Raw genomic sequence first — 16,727 nt, forward strand, 5'->3', positions numbered from 1 at the left:
AGTTGTGGCCACAAAACCTGAATTGTGGCCACAAAACCTGAATTGTGGCTACAAAACCTGAGTTGTGGCCACAAAACCTGAATTGTGGCTACAAAACCTGAGTTGTGGCCACAAAACCTGAATTGTGGCCACAAAACCTGAATTGTGACCACAAAAGCTCAATTGTGGCCACAAAACCTGAATCGTGGCCACAAAACCTGAATTGTGGCCACAAAACCCGAGTTGTGGCCACAAAACCTGAATTGTGGCCACAAAACCTGAATTGTGGCTACAAAACCTGAATTGTGGCCACAAAATCTGAATTGTGGCCACAAAACCTGAGTTGTGGCCACAAAATCTGAGCTGTGGCTACAAAACCTGAATTGTGGCCACAAAGCCTGAGTTGTGGCCACAAAACCCGAGCGTGGCCGAGCTGTGCTGCCCTGCACGGGGCAAACACGTCCCAGCAGGAGTGAGAATAATACAGCAAATATTTTAATGTTTTTCTCTTAAGCACAGCTCAGAGCGTTCCCATCAGGGAAAAGGGATCCTGCAGGAACAGCCAGCAGCAAAATGACAAGCTCACATATGGAAACAAGCTGAAAAGTTTGTTATTCTGTTAAAAAAGTGGCAGGGACAGGAGAAATGGGTTAAAAAATTCAGGCTGGTCCTGCTAAGCCTGCGAGGGGAGAAGAGGGAGGGATCCTTCATCTGCAGCTTGGGCAGGACAGGGAATTATCAGCTGGAATTCCCTGGTTTGCAAAAATCAGGAGGGTTTGGATGGGAGAGAGGAGCTGGAATTCCCTGGTTTGCAAAAATCAGGAGGGTTTGGGATGGGAGAGAGGAGCTCGCTCCTCCTCGGCCCAAAATCACCCAAGCATCGGTCAGGAAGGGAACCAGGACAAATCCCTGTCCTGAGAGGAGCCTGGTCCCTGCATGGGACAGGCTGCAGCTCCAGTGCCTCCCAGTAAGAGCCAGGGAGCCCAACTGGTGCGCAGGAGGAGGACAGGGCCACTGCCTGCCCAGGTTTTTAGTGTTGGGGAAGCTGCTGGTGCCTCCCAGCTGAGCCCCCAGGAGCTGCAGGGCTCCGGGCTGGGGCAGGGAACAGCGGGCAGGGCTCAGGGCAGGAGGGTTCCAAGGGAAAAGGGTCGGGATGTCCGTGGAAAGGCCGGGAAAGGCTCAAGAGACGGGCTCAGGAGCAGTGGGAGGTGGAGCAGCCCCGCTTGGTTTGTCCCTGCTGGGATTTCCAACAGCTGGAAACGCCTGGAAACAACAGCTGGAAAACCCTGGAAACAACAGCTGGAAAACCTGGCCAGGGCTGGGATCAAACAGGGGGATGGAGCTGTCAGAGATGGGGAGGGGGCTCTGCCCCAGGGGCACAGGACCCAACGCTGGCACACAGAGACATTGTCACACACTGGGGCACTGTCACACCCCTCTGCTCCTCCAGAGGAGCCGGGAGCACAGAGATGTCCCCTCTCAGAGATGTCCCCTCCCAGAGATGTCCCCTCCCAGAGATGTCCCCTCTCAGCCATGCCCCCTCCTCAGCAGCTTTTCGAGGCATCAAACACAACGAAGCAGAGCCCCCAGTCCTCTCCTGGGGGTGCAGAGACCCCAGACCCCGCAGCAGGAGGGTCCCAGTCCCGATCCACGCTCTCTCCTGGAGCTCCTGGTGTTCCCTGGGGGTGGGAGCAGAGGAGGGGCCGCCCCGCAGCCCCCCCGGGCCCCCTCAGGGGTTGAAGCAGCGCCGCAGCACCAGGACCCCCAGTGCCACCACGGCTGCCACCAGCACGTACTTGACGTAAACATTGTCCAGGTCCAGCACGGCCCTCTGCAGGGAGGGACACTGGGGTCAGTCCTGGTAACATCCTCGAGCCCCAAACCCTGAGCCCCAAACCCTGAAACTCCTGAGCCCCAAACCCTGAAAATCCTGAGCCCCAAACCCTGAGCCCCAAACCCTGAAACTCCTGAGCCCCAAACCCTGAAACTCCTGAGCCCCAAACCCTGAGCCCCAAACCCTGAAACTCCTGAGCCCCAAACCCTGAAACTCCTGAGCCCCAGACCCTGCCCCTCTGCCCCCCAAACCCAGACTCTCCTGACTCCTCTGACCCCCAACCCCTCACTCCCCCAGCTCCTCTGGCCCCCCTGCTCCCAAGCCTGTTCCTGTACCCTCAAACCATGCCCCCAAACCTGCCCCCTGCCCCCAAACCCTGCCCCCGACCCCAAACCATGGCACCAAATCTGCCCCCCTGATCCCAAACCTTGCCCCCAAACCTGCCCCCAAACCATGCCCCAGACCTGCCCCCCTGCCCCAAACCCTGCCCCCGACCCCAAACCATGGCACCAAATCTGCCCCCCTGACCCCAAACCTTGCCCCCAAACCTTGAACCCAAACCATGCCCCCAAACATGTCCCCAGTCCCAAACCTGGCCCCCTGACCCCAACTCTGGTCCCTGATCCCAAACCCTGCCCCAATCTCAAACCTGTCCCCCTGCCCCAAACTCTGCCCTGTGACCCCAAACCTTGTCCCCAAACCCTGCCCTCAAACCATGCCTTCAAAACATGCCCCCAATCTCAAACCTGCCCTCCTACCCCAAACCTGCCCCCTGACCCCAAACCTGCCCCCCTACCCCAAACCCTGTCCCCTGACCCCAAACCTGCCCCCTGACCCCAAACCCTGCCCCCGACCCCAAACCTGGCCCCTGACCCCAAACCTGCCCCCTGACCCCAAACCCCGCCCCCAACCCCAAACCTGGCCCCTGACCCCAAACCCTGCCCCTGACCCCAAACCTGGCCCCTGACCCCAAACCCTGCCCCTGACCCCAAACCTGTCCCCTGACCCCAAACCCTGCCCCCTGATCCCAAACCTGACCCCCTGCCCCAAACCATGCCCCTGACCCCAAACCTGGCCCCAAACCTGCCCCCAAACCCTGCCCCCTGATCCCAAACCTGGCCCCAAACCTGGCCCCAAACCCTGCCCCCAAACCCTGCCCCCTGCCCCCGGCTGTGCCCCCCGAGGTGCCTGTGCTCACCCATCCTCCCTGCTGGGCGATCCAGCGGGCGATGTGGTGGTGCAGCATGAAGTCCCCGAGGTAGCGGGCGATGCTGCGCAGGAAGCCGCCCACGCCGCGCTGCCACACGTGCATGGCCAGGCGGTACCCGAAGGCCAGCAGAGCAATCACCCGGCCCCAGTTGATGCCACTCTCAAAGAGGCTGCAACAAACCCCGGGGGACCCCTGAATCCAACCCCAGGGGAACCCTGAATCCAACCCCAGGGGACCCCTGAATCCAACCCCAGGCTGAAACAAACCCCAGGGGACCCCTGAATCCAACCCCAGGGGACCCCTGAATCCAACCCCAGGCTGAAACAAACCCCGGGGGACCCCTGAATCCAACCCCAGGGGAACCCTGAATCCAACCCCAGGGGACCCCTGAATCCAACCCCAGGCTGAAACAAACCCCAGGGGACCCCTGAATCCAACCCCAGGGGACCCCTGAATCCAACCCCAGGCTGAAACAAACCCCGGGGGACCCCTGAATCCAACCCCAGGCTGAAACAAACCCCGGGGGACCCCTGAATCCAACCCCAGGCTGAAACAAACCCCGGGGGACCCCTGAATCCCCACCCGGCACTCCCAGCCCGGAGCCCTGGAGCTGCCCAGGGGGGTCAAGATTGAGGAAACGGCCCCAAATTGTACCAGGAATGGCTTAGGTTGGATACTATGGAATATTTTTTCTCTTTCTGTTTTTGTTCCAGGCCTGGCACAGCTGCCCAGGCTGGGGGATCTCCAGCAATAAGATCAGGATTGAGGGAACAGCCCTAAATTATAGCAGGAAACATTCAGTTTGGAGATTTGGGGAAATCTTTTCACTGGAAGGATTGTCCAGCAGAGCAGCATGGTCAGGACAAGAGGAAACAACCCCAAATTTAGTTTGGAGATTTGGGGAAATCTTTTCACTGGAAGGGTTGTCCAGCCCAGGGGATCTCGAGCAGCGTGGTCAGGACAAGAGGAAACGACCCCAAGCTGGATCAGGAAACATTTAGTTTGGATATTTGGGAAAATCTTTTCTCTGGAAGGGATACCCAGCCTTGGAACAGCTCCTTACACCAGGGAATCTTGAGCCAAGACTGAGGAAACGGCCCCAGATTGTACCAGGAATAGCTTAGGTTGGATATTATGGAATATTTTTTCTCTGGAAGGGTTGTCTAGGCCTGGCACAGCTGCCTGATCTCGAGCAATATGATCAGGATTGAGGAAACAGCCCTAAATTATAGCAGGAAACATTTAGTTTGGAGATTTGGGAAAATCTTTTCACTGGAAGGGTTGTCCAGCCCAGGGGATCTCGAGCAGCGTGGTCAGGACAAGAGGAAATGACCCCAAGCTGGACCAGGGAACATTTAGTTTGGATATTTGGGAAAATCTTTTCTCTGGAAGGGACACCCAGCTGGGAACAGCTGGGAATCTTGAGCCAAGACTGAGGAAACAACCCCAAATTGTACCAGGAAAAGCTTAGGTTGGATATTAGGGAAAGGTTTGTTCACTGGAAGGGTTGTCCAGCCCTGAGGACATCGAGCAGTCTGGTCTGCAGTGAGGAATTCCCAAGTTCCACCAGGGAATGTTTGGTTTGGATATCAGGGAAAAGTTTTCACTGGGAAGGGTTGTGCAGCCCTGGGGATCTCGAGCAGTGTGGACAGGCAGAAACAAGCCCAGGTTGCACCAGGAAATGTTTAGGTTGGATATTATGGAAAATCTTTTCACTGGAAGTGTTGCCCAGCCTTGGAGCAGCTGCCCAGGCCAGGGAATCTTAAGCAGTGCAGGACTGAGGAAATGACCCCAGGCTGCACCAGGAAATGCTAAGGTTGGATATAAAGGAAAATCTTTTCACTGGAAGGGTTCCCCAGCCCTGCCACAGCTGCCAGAACACCCTCCCTGGACAGATGGAAAAGCCACACGGGTGTGGCCCTTGGGGACAGGGTTCAGTGGTGGCCTTGGCAGTGCTGGGGAAGGGCTGGACTCTGAGGGGGCTTTCCCAGCCCAAACCATTCTGTGACTGTGGGTGAACAGAATCTGGGGGATTCTGGAATCAGCTGGGGATGCTGCACCAGCCCTCGAGGCTCATCCCAGCCACACGGAGATTTTGTGGCTGGAAGAGGCTCCAAAATTCTCCTCGGTGCTCCTGCTCCAGGGCTGGGCACTGATCATTTACACCAGGTTTGGGAGGGGCCTTTCCTGGCTCCCAGCAAGGAAGGGAAAAGGGAATTAAAAAAATACTAAAAAGGAATCTGAGGGCCTGTGGTTCAATCTGCTGCCCTGGGCTGGGGGTGGCCCTGGAGAGGGAATTGGGGACACAGGTGGCACGAGGACAGGGACAGGGGGAAATTCACCTGTGTGTGACAAGGGGAAGGATGGGATGAATTTAATTAATTAATTAAATTTACCTTGAGTGTGACAAGGATTAATTTACCTGAGTGTGACAAGGGTTAATTTGCCTGAGTGTGACAAGGAGTGAGACAGGAGATAATTTAATTCACCTGAGTGACAAGGGGAGGGATGGGGTTAATTTAATTTACCTGAGTGTGACAAGGGTTAATTTACCTGAGTGTGACAAGAGGAGGGTTAATTTAATTTACCTGAGTGGGACAGGGGTTAATTTAGCCAAGTGTGACAAGGAGTGGGACAGGGGTTAATTTAATTTACCTGAGTGTGACAAGGGTTAATTCACCTGAGTGTGACAAGGACAGGGACAGGGGTTAATTTAATTTACGTGAGCATTGCAGGGACAGGGACAGGGGTTAATTTAATTCACCTGAGTGTGACAAGGGTTAATTCACCTGAGTGTGACAGGGACAGGGACAGGGGTTAATTTAATTTACGTGAGCATTGCAGGGACAGGGGTTAATTTAATTTAATTTACGTGAGCATTGCAGGGACAGGGGTTAATTTAATTTAATTTACGTGAGCATTGCAGGGACAGGGGTTAATTTACCTGCGTGCGTTGCCGCCTCAGCCAGCGCGGCTTCCCGGACAGGGGAGCAGGAAAAGGACAGAAAGGAAGGAGTTAGACACTGCAGAAAAGAAGGAATTAGACACAAATGCAGAGCAGAGGGCGCAGGGACAGGGCTGTCACAGGCAGGGGTGTTAGGAGGAGTGACAGGAACCCAGAGACCTGTGGCTGTGCTTTGGGTGGCTGTCACCTGCACGAGGCTCTGTGTGCCACCTGCACGAGGCTCTGTGTGTCACCTGCATGAGGCTCTGTCACCTGCAGGCTCTGTGTCACCTGCACGAGGCTCTGTGTGTCACCTGCAGGCTCTGTGTGTCACCTACACGAGGCTCTGTGTGTCACCTACACGAGGCTCTGTGTGTCACCTGCAGGCTCTGTGTGTCACCTGCAGGCTCTGTGTGTCACCTGCACGCTCTGGGTGTCACCTGCACGAGGCTCTGGGTGTCACCTGCACGCTCTGGGTGTCACCTACACGAGGCTCTGTGTGTCACCTGCACGCTCTGTGTGTCACCTGCACGAGGCTCTGTGTGTCACCTGCAGGGTCTGTGTGTCACCTGCATGCTCTGTGTGTCACCTGCACGCTCTGTGTGTCACCTGCACGAGGCTCTGTGTGTCACCTGCACAACGCTCTGTGTGTCACCTGCAGGCTCTGTGTGTCACCTGCACGCTCTGGGTGTCACCTGCACGAGGCTCTGGGTGTCACCTGCAGGCTCTGGGTGTCACCTGCACAAGGCTCTGTGTGTCACCTGCAGGCTCTGTGTGTCACCTGCATGCTCTGTGTGTCACCTGCAAGAGGCTCTGGGTGTCACCTGCAGGCTCTTGTCACCTGCACAAGGCTCTGTGTGTCACTTGCAGGCTCTGTGTGTCACTTGCAGGCTCTGTGTGTCACCTGCAGGCTCTGTGTGTCACCTGCAGGCTCTGGGTGTCACCTGCACGAGGCTCTGTGTGTCACCTGCAGGCTCTGTGTGTCACCTGCAGGCTCTGGGTGTCACCTGCACAAGGCTCTGTGTGTCACCTGCAGGCTCTGTGTGTCACCTGCATGAGGCTCCGTGTGCCACCTGCAAGAGGCTCTGGGTGTCACCTGCAGGCTCTTGTCACCTGCACAAGGCTCTGTGTGTCACTTGCAGGCTCTGGGTGTCACCTGCAGGCTCTGTGTGTCACCTGCAGGGTCTGTGTGTCACCTGCACGAGGCTCTGTGTGTCACCTGCACAAGGCTCTGTGTGTCACCTGCAGGCTCTGTGTGTCACCTGCACGAGGCTCTGTGTGTCACCTGCAGGGTCTGTGTGTCACCTGCACGAGGCTCTCTGTGTCACCTGCACAAGGCTCTGTGTGTCACTTGCAGGCTCTGTGTGTCACCTGCAGGCTCTGTGTGTCACCTGCAGGCTCTGTGTGTCACCTGCACGAGGCTCTGTGTGTCACCTGCACGAGGCTCTGTGTGTCACCTGCAGGCTCTGCCAGCCCGTGGGGCAGCCCCTATCCCGAGGTGTCCATGTGGACCAGGTTGGGTGGGTCCTTTGAGCCCCTGATCTCATGGGTGGCCTCCTGCCCACGGCAGGGGTTGGAATCAGGTGACCTTCAAGGTCCCTCCCGACCCAACCATTCCATGATTCCATGATTTCTGTGGCCTCCAGATGGAGTTGGATCTCCAGATGTGCAGTTGTGGCTGGGCTTGTTCCTCGGGGTGTCCCAGCCTGGAGCAGGGGCAGGGCTGGCTGTGCCCCTGAGCTGGGACAGGCACAGGCCGGGTGTCCCAGGGACATCCCTGGCACAGCTGGGCAGGACTGGGATGCCTGGGAAGGGACAATGACACGAGCAGAGCACAGGAGGAGGAGCAGACAGGCAGAAAACACAGGAATCATCCCGGGAAGCTCAGCCAGGGCTGGAGGGTGAAGCTTGAACAGACAGAGCGTGGGTTTAACCATCAGCACTGACCACACCTGACCTCCCCTTCCCTTCTCCCCCAGGGAAAGCCCCCAGCCCACTCCAGGAGCCCCTGAGGCTTTACCTGGAGGCAATTTTGGTGAAGTGCTCGTAGGCGTTGTCGGGGGTGGGCTGCAGGGACGCCAGCATCGTGCGGAACTCGGCGTCGTAGCGCATGTAGATGTCGTCCCCGATGATGGCCAGGCGCTGCCCCACCTGGCTCCCGGTGCTGCCAAAACGAGCGGCGGCTCAGGCCAGGCTCTGGGGCACGGCCTGGCCCGGGTGAGGGGCAGGAGCAGGGATTTACCTCTCCAGGTCCTGCTGGATTTGCTCGATCTCCGGGTCCGGTGGCACCTCTGCCCCGCGCTCCTCGCGCTCCTGCTGGTAGCGGTAGAAGGCGAAACTCCGGAACACCTCCTCAGCCTCCTCCGCCACGCGGCCCTCTGGAGAGGCAGGAGGGACAACACTCGAGGCACGGACTCATCTCCCTCCACTCCCAGCTTTGGAAGAGGCCATTCCCTCATTTTCACCCTGAGTTTGAGCTGTCTGTGCTAACGCCGCCCTTTTGCGGAAATCCCCAAAAAAACCTCCAACATAAACGAGTCCTCAGAGAATTCCTTTGGAATCCAGTCACGTTCCTGAGGGCACAGCCCCCTTCGGAATCCACTGAGGCGAGAGGCAGGGCTGGCACAACACACACCAGACATTGGAGGGCTTGGGTAAATTGGGTAAAATTGGGTAAAATTGGGTAAAATTGGGTAAAATTGGGTAAAGCTCTCCCCCGTCTCCATCAGGACATTGCCCAACAGGATTTGGGAATCTCAGATCCAAAGTCTGAGCTTTGCCCCCAGTTCAAAGCTCAGCCTGGTTCTCCCCAGCAGCCCCCAGCAAACAACCCTGGTTGGCAGCGTGTCCTTGTGTGGCACAGCCGTGTCAAGGTGAGGGAAAAATCTGCTCATTTTAGGGGAAATCCTTCCGGATTCAGTCACATCCCTGGAGTCACGTGCCAGCACCAGCAGGCACTGCCACCTCTGCAGGGGCTGCTGCAGGAGCAGAAGGGAGAGGAGGATCTGGATAAGTCCCAGAGGGGGCACTCCCCACCCGTGACAGCAGGGAAACAGCCAGGATGGCCAGGATAACCCAAATCCCCTCTCTGCTCTCAAAAAGGGGGGAATTCCAGGTCCAGAGGGGGAATGTGCCCGTCTGTGACAGCTCCAGGCCCACACACATGTCCCTGCACCCTCACAACCCTCTCCAGACCAAAATGTGTCCCTCTCCCCACAGAACCATCTCCTGACCCACACACATGTCCCTGCACCCTCACAACCCTCTCCAGACCAAAATGCGGCCCTCTCCCCACAGAACCATCTCCTGACCCACACACGTGTCCCTGTCCCCACAGAACCATCTCCTGACCCACACACGTGTCCCTGTCCCCACAGAACCATCTCCTGACCCACACACGTGTCCCTGTCCCCACAGAACCATCTCCTGACCCACACACGTGTCCCTGTCCCCACACTGCTCAGGGACACAGCCAGGACCAGCCCCCTGCAGCACAGAGGCGTTTCAGCCCCAAGGTGACCGATCCCTCATCACACACATTCCACGGCTCCGGGGAAAGCCCCGGCTCTGCCACGGGCTGTTCTGGGTTAGAGCTTGGTTTCAGCAGCTCCAGAAGCAGCTGGAGAGGGACAGGGGCTCCCACAGCCCCACTGAGTGACCCCACAGGGACCAGCAACACCGCTCCTCACAGGTTTCTTTTCCAAGATAAAAATTTGTTTGGGACAGGAGTGGTGGGGCCGGATCAGAGCTCAGCTCCTTTCACAGAGCACTCAGACACTGCCCAGGTACAGCAGGTCCCAGGGGCAGCAGTGGGGGACCCTGCAGGACTCTGGGTTTGGGGGATCACCCTGTCCTTGGGGGACAGCACCTCCAGCAGAGCTCCACGGCAGCCAAACTGTCCCACCATCCCATAAACCCAGACTGGCCATGCAGCTCCCCACAATCTGCATTTCCAACCTCAGATCTTCCTGCCCAGGGCTGGGAAGTGAGGGCACAGCTGCGCTGGCAGTGCTGCCCCACAAACCCCATCCCCAAGCCCCCAAATCACACCAAATCCTCCTCACGGGGTTTTCCAGCTGGTCCCATCTCCCTGTCCCAGCCGGACCTGCCCTGCTCAGGTTACACCAGCAGGGCTGAAGGGAAAGGACAGCTCCTGTCACTGTTTCCTGGGGTTTTTGTTTTCAGGCACGGGTTTGTTTGGTGGCAAACAAATCCTGCACCTTCTGGGAACCGGGAATCGGTGACGCTCCAGGGAGAGCCAGAAAACAAAACCAACTGAGTCAGAGTTTCAGGGAGAGGAGGGCAAACACTCAGCCAGGCAGAAGAGGAAATCTCTGCACCAAAATAATCCCTGGGTTTGGCTATTTTTAGAAACACCAGGACAGGAGGATCCCCTTCCCACAGGTGCTACCCCCAGCACCCACTGGGATTGTCTGGGGATCTCTCCCACTCAAGGGATCTGGATCAGGGTTTGCCTGGTGGATTCCCAGTGCCAGCAGGGCCAAGGGGAGCTTTGGAGGTGCTTGAGGATCTCTGGAAGGGAGGAAGTGCTCCATGTCTGCTCCATGTCTGCTCCCTGTCTGCCCCGTGTCTGCTCCATGTCTGCTCCGTGTCTGCTCGGTGTCTCCTCCCTGTCTGCCCCGTGTCTGCTCCGTGTCTGCTCCGTGTCTGCTCCCTGTCTGCCCCGTGTCTGCTCCATGTCTGCTCCCTGTCTGCTCCGTGTCTGCTCCGTGTCTGCTCCGTGTCTGCTCCCTGTCTGCTCCCTGTCTGCTCCGTGTCTGCCCCGTGTCTCCTCCCTGTCTGCCCCGTGTCTGCTCCGTCTCTGCTCTGTCTCTACTCTGTCTCTGCTCCGTGTCTGCTCTGTCTCCTCCCTGTCTGCTCCCTGTCTGCTCCGTGTCTGCTCCGTGTCTGCTCCGTGTCTGCTCCCTGTCTGCTCCGTGTCTGCTCCGTGTCTGCTCCGTGTCTGCTCCGTGTCTGCTCCCTGTCTGCTCCCTGTCTGCTCCGTGTCTGCTCCGTGTCTGCTCCGTGTCTGCTCCCTGTTTGCTCCGTGTCTGCTCCGTGTCTGCTCCCTGTCTCCTCCCTGTCTCCTCCCTGTCTGCTCCGTGTCTGCTCTGTCTGCTCCGTGTCTCCTCCCTGTCTGCTCCGTGTCTGCTCCCTGTCTGCTCCGTGTCTGCTCCGTGTCTGCTCCGTGTCTGCTTCATGTCTGCTCCGTGTCTGCTCCGTGTCTGTTCCCTGTCTGCTCCCTGTCTGCTCTGTCTGCTCCGTGTCTGCTCCCTGTCTGCTCCGTGTCTGCTCCCTGTCTGCTCCCTGTCTGCTCCCTGTCTGCTCCGTGTCTGCTCCGTGTCTGCTCCGTGTCTGCTTCATGTCTGCTCCGTGTCTGCTCCGTGTCTGTTCCCTGTCTGCTCCCTGTCTGCTCTGTGTCTGCCCGTGTCTGCTCCCTGTCTGCTCCGTGTCTGCTCCGTGTCTGCTCTCTCCGTCCCCAGCTCACTCCATCCTGGATCCACACCCATGCTCAGAGCTCAGGGCCTGATTTTTTACTGATTTTCACATCAGTGTCTCGCTGGCCTCAGCAGGAAATCAGCAAACGGCTGCTCCTGTTTGTGGATTTTTGCACCTCCTGGACTCTGGCGTGGCAAGGACGGGATATTTTCCTTCCAGTGCAACCACAGGGTCTGGCACTGAGAGAGGGAGAGGAGCCCAGGCAACCCCAGAGCAGAAATCCCCTGTCAGGGCAGTGCAGAGCCCTGAGCTGGGCTGAGCTCACCACCCCAGCCCTGATCCCAGCCCTGATCCCAGCCCTGATCCCAGCCCTGATCCCAGCCCTGATCCCAGCCCGGCTGTTGACAGAGCTGACTCAGCTGATTCACTCTCACCTGCCCTCGGAGGGGAGGGCAGCAGCAGCAGTCACTGCATCCCACATTTCACCCTGCTGGGATGAGCTGGAGCTGAGGGTTTTTCCTCTCAGCCCCACTCCCAGTTCCACCCATTAACCAGGGCAGGCTGGGCTGGGCTCCCAGTGGGACAGAGGGACCCCGCTCCCAGCTCGTCACCACTGCCCTGCCAGGGCACACAGGACCTGATGTCACCCAGACTGCCTCAGATCTGTGTTTTCCTCTGTGATTTAAACCCCTCTCTCTCGTGCTCAGGGAAGGAAATACACCACACCAGGCAGCTCCCAGCACTTTGTTCTCTCCGTGCCTTCCAATCCCACCTCGCTGCCCACCCAATGCCAAGCACAAAATAATCCTTGATTATTTTGGATGGAAAAGATCCTTAAAGCTCACCCCGTTCCACCCAGGGACACCTCCCACTAGACCAGGATGCTCCAAGCCCCTGACATCTCCCAAAATCATCGAGCACCTCCCAGTTCAATTCAGTTCATTACAGAGCTGACCTGTTATCCCAGCCTTGCAAAAAGCCCTGGAGACAGGAAATCCCATCTTGCCCGAGGAACACAGCAGGGGAATGAATAAAAATCCAAAGGTTTGAAGCTGCTCCCTCCCCTGAGCACCCCAGACCCCTTTACCTGAGCTGCGCCTGCTGCTCCCGCGGCGTCCCTGCGCCTGTGGAGGATCCTCCTCATTCCCCGAGGCCATTGCAGAGAGGTTTGGGAACACCTGGAAGGGCGATGGAGTTGGTGAGTGACTGGAGGCCTGTGGTCCCTCACAGCCCAAGGAATCCCTTCTGGCAGAGCTGACTGCCCAAATCTTCTTTTATCTCTGCCAGACCGGGCTCCTCCCTTGCTAGCGCTCATTTGGTACCCACAGGAAACTTCTAGGTTCTCACCGCATGGCTGAGTTACCTCATAATAGCGTTAATTTCTATTTTTGCTTCACTGTCTTCTGCTCTGTCCCACACCAGCTCTTCTCAGCCCACATCACAAAAAACTAGAAAACTTCCAGCACCTCTGCGACCCCCTGGATGCAACCACTGCCATGACAATGTGTTCATGAGATAAGCCCTGATTTCCTCAAGGATTCCAATTTCCTCTCATTTCCCTTTTTCTTTACATTTCCCCTCTCAAAAAATATGAAAATTAAATGAGAACTAAACACAAAACTCATCTTTTCCCTAAAGTCCACAGGGCAAAAAACCCCAGCATGTCAGGGCTCATCAGAGCTCCTCCACCCTCTAAAGGGAATATTAATGATTAACATGAGGACATTCCAGAGCCCTCAATTCCACAACGCCTGAGCTGCAACTTTTCCTCATTTAGACCAAGCCTGAATTGCAGATGAGACACAATTCCTGACACCCCAAAATTTAAATTACACCCCAGGCAAAAATAAAGGAAGTTCTGGGTAGGGATAAATAAATATATAAGAAAATACAAAATATAAAATATAAAATATAAAAATAAATAAATAAATAAATAAATAAATAAATAACCACCCGTGGCTATGGGAGAAGTGCACAGCGTGGTTCAAGCTCATGGCATCTTACTGGAGATTGTTCAGAAGGGAAAATAAATGTGAGGCAAGAAGTGCAGCCGGTTCTCTGTGGGATAGGGCTGCAGAAATGGAAGTGCAAAGCAGCTCTGCCTTAGAAAACCACAAGCTCCTGGCACGGCTGCACTCAGGGCCCTGAGCCTGGTGACCAGGATGGAAATGCTGCTTTTTCCTACACTTTGAGGATGGGAGGACAGGATTTGCCCCTTCTTCCCCAAATTCAAACATCCCCATCCTTGTAAGTCTAAGGAAGAGCTGAGAATGCAGTGAGGATCATCAGCTGGGGCCGAGGGTAAATCTCTGGGGAGAGCTGGCAGCCACTCACCGAGATCAGCTCCTGAGCTGCCTCTCCTGGCTCCTACAGTCACAGAATTCCCTGCCCTGGGGTGCTGCAGATCCCCAGGGACGTGCAGATCCCTTGGAATGGTGTCCACCTCTGGGATGGTGTCCATGCCCTAGGACAGTGTCCATCTCCTGGAATGGTGTCCATCCCTAGGACTGTGTCCATCCCCTGGTGTGGTGTCCATTTCCTGAGGTGGTGTCCATCCCCTGGGATTGTGTCCACCCCTGGGATGGTGTCCATCCCCTGGGGTGGTGTCCATGTCCTGGGATGGTGTCCATCCCCTGGGATTGTGTCCATCTCCTCCTGCACTGAGGAGCCTCCTGTGCTTCATCCTCTGCCCTCCCAGGCCGTGGCTGAGCCCACCTGCACCGGGAGGAGTCGGAGCTGTTCCCCAGGTGGGAGCAGCTCCTGGGAGCTGCAGGAATCAGGATCAGCAGGAGTTTCCTCTGCCCCACAGTGCCACTGCTCAGGTGGCACAGGATGCTGGGCAGGGTGTGGGAGCACCAGCAAAGAGCTCAGGAGCCTCTGGAGCTTTCCCAGCTCTGCCTGTGGGGCAGCAGGGCTGTGTCCCACAGTGTCCCAGGGCTGCTGGCCGGTGACAGGGACTTTTCCCGCCAGTGTGAGGGCTCTGAGGAGCAAGAACTTCCTGGAGCACGGGCCGCCTACGCAGCTGCCTGATGACTCACGATTTCAACTTGCACTTCATTCTAAAGCCGCTGCAGCAACTTTTCTTTTCGGTTTTCATTCCGCGCCTTGGCAGCGCCGTGTTCTCAGTGACGCAGGACTGAGCCCTGTCACTGCTGTCCCCAACCACTGCTGGCCCCAGATGCCCGTGGGGACTCCCAAAAGGTTTCTCTGCAGGGGTCAGAGTGCCTCAGACCATCCTCTGCAGCTTCCAGAGCTGCTGCCTGTGCTCCTCCTGCTTCCCAGCTTCCCTGTTCCCCCGTGGTTACGGGAACACCGCGCTGGAGAACGGGGAAGGGTGTGAAGGAGGAGGTGACATCCAAACACCCAGAGACAGCCCGGGGCTGCAGGAAATGAAAACCCTCCAAGATTTGAGTCAGGGCTCTGGGGAGGGTTTGTATGTTGATCATATTGATTCAACCATTAAAACAAGTTTATCTTTTATAAGAGAAAAAAAACCCCAAATAATTAACATTTTATAATAAATTCCCTGATGAATAACTAATTCAGTTTAATGCTTGCAGGACCCACTCTTATTTTGTTAGGACAATAATTTTGTTGGAAGCCTATCAAGCAAAAAGAAGAGCCATCAAAGAAATTACAAGCTTTTTCCTGTGCATTTTAAAAACTCACCACACTGCTAAAATGTAAAAGAGAATAAGCCCAGAGGCTCCCACCCACCACCAAGCCTCTCCTGACTGAAGTCAACTCTGGACACATCAGATTTGGGGGTCAGGGAAGCTGCAGGGTCTCATCCACCCTACCAGGGCCTTGTAGGAGGCTGCAAGGGGTCAAAAGCAGCAGCCAGAATTTTGGATTTTGCAGATTTTTGAATTTGCAGATTCAGCTGCAGCTCTAAGGTGGCACAGGGCTCTTATCTTCATTAAGGAGAACCTGCCGTGCTAAGGATGCACCCTCCTGGAGCCCCCCAGCCCTCCCCAATAAAACAAAGGCCTTTGCCTCAACTGCTCCTCATTTCCCCCTCGTCTCCTCCTCTTAGGAGTCCCAAACACATTTCCTGGGTGTTTTTAACTCACACTCATCGTTTCTCCCAGCTTTTCCCCAAAGCAAAGTTCCTGAGCCCTGGGTTCAGGGAGAAGGAAGCAGATCCACGAGGATCCACAGGAGCAGCTGCAATCCCTGCATCCAAGCCGAGCCATGGGGCTCTGGAATCAGCCCCTGACGTGTTTTGAATGCCAGGAAATCCAGGAGCATCCCCTGGGACGAGCCTTTGGCAGCTCTGCAAGGCAGGAACCCCTCCCGGGGCAGAGACCCCGCGGGATTCCCGATCCCATCCCCGCCCGGCCAGCGCAGCCGGGGCCGCTCCTGCCCCTGCCCCAGGGCAGCAAAAAGGGGAGTTTGCCCAGTTCGGGGGTCGCCCAGTTCAGGGGTTGCCCAGTTCAGGGGTTGCCCAGTTCAGGGGTTGCCCAGTTCAGGGGTTGACCAGTTTGGAGGTTGCCCAGTTTGGAGGTCGCCCAGTTTGGGGGTCGCCCAGTTCGGGGGTCGCCCAGTTCGGGGTTTGCCCACCCAGCACGACCCCAGGGTGGGCAAACGACCCCCAGCACCCATCCAGCCAAGGTCCCCCCCAAGCCGTGCCCGCGGCCGGCAGTCCCCGGCGGGGACAGCACAGCCACGCCCGTGCCCAGGTCACAGCCCGGGCTGTCACCTGCCCCTCGGCGGGGACAGCTCTGCCCACCGATGCCCTGCCCTGAACCCTTCGGGCACCGCCGCGGGGTAAAAACCCCAAGTGGAGAAAATAAGGCTAAATTCCCTTTTTTGGGGCAGTGACCCGCCCGGAGCGGCACCGCCAGCCCCAGCCCGGGGCTCTGCCGCGCCCAGCGCGGCCGCGGAGGAATCACCGCGCCCTTGGTCCGTGTCACCCTCCCGCACCCCCGGAGCCCCGCACCCCGCGGCTGCCGGGGCATCCCTGCCCATCCTTGCCCATCCCTGCCCATCCCTGCCCATCCCTGCCTGTCCCTGCCCCGCCCGGGCCCGGAGAACACGGATAACCCATCCCGGGGGGAGTCTGGGGAGGGGGAAACCGGGACTGCCCTCGCCACTCACCGCGTCCCGGAGCAGCGGCTCGGGATATCCCGGGAGTTACCGCATCCCTGCCGGGCTCCGCTCCACCCCTCCGGCCCCTCCCTTCCGCCGTGCAGCCGGAGCGCGGCACGGCCGAAGGAAGCACGCGAGGCCGGGAAGGAGGAGGAGAAGAGCAAAAAATAGATCAAATAGAAACCCAACCCCACTGACCATAGATAGACACGGGCGCGGAGCCGCGCAGG

The 16,727-nt window shown here is 57.3% G+C and overlaps 1 protein-coding gene across 1 annotated transcript; it reads right to left on the reverse strand.

Moving 5' to 3' along the window:
• Positions 1-345: 345 nt before the first annotated feature.
• On the reverse strand, positions 346-16,686 carry BAK1 (BCL2 antagonist/killer 1). Its single transcript, XM_063418637.1, has 6 exons — positions 16,507-16,686; positions 12,494-12,584; positions 8,210-8,345; positions 7,988-8,131; positions 3,012-3,192; positions 346-1,810 (listed from the first exon to the last, which is right to left on the reverse strand). Exons 2-6 carry the CDS (start codon positions 12,561-12,563, stop codon positions 1,709-1,711), a joined length of 633 nt encoding a protein of 210 aa, XP_063274707.1. The 5' UTR covers positions 12,564-12,584; positions 16,507-16,686; the 3' UTR covers positions 346-1,708.
• Positions 16,687-16,727: the final 41 nt, after the last annotated feature.

This window comes from Prinia subflava, chromosome 23, assembly GCF_021018805.1.
Source record: "Prinia subflava isolate CZ2003 ecotype Zambia chromosome 23, Cam_Psub_1.2, whole genome shotgun sequence".
Taxonomy (NCBI): Eukaryota; Metazoa; Chordata; class Aves; order Passeriformes; family Cisticolidae; genus Prinia; species Prinia subflava.

Coding starts and splice junctions, on each gene's coding strand:
- BAK1 (XM_063418637.1), bottom strand. CDS start 12,563: ATGGCCTCGGGGAATGAGGAGGATCCTCCACAGGCGCAGGGACGCCGC. Junction 8,346..12,493: donor GAGCAGCAGGCGCAGCTCAG/GTAAAGGGGTCT, acceptor CTGCCTCTCCAG/AGGGCCGCGTGGCGGAGGAG. Junction 3,193..7,987: donor TTCACCAAAATTGCCTCCAG/GTAAAGCCTCAG, acceptor GGTTTGTTGCAG/CCTCTTTGAGAGTGGCATCA.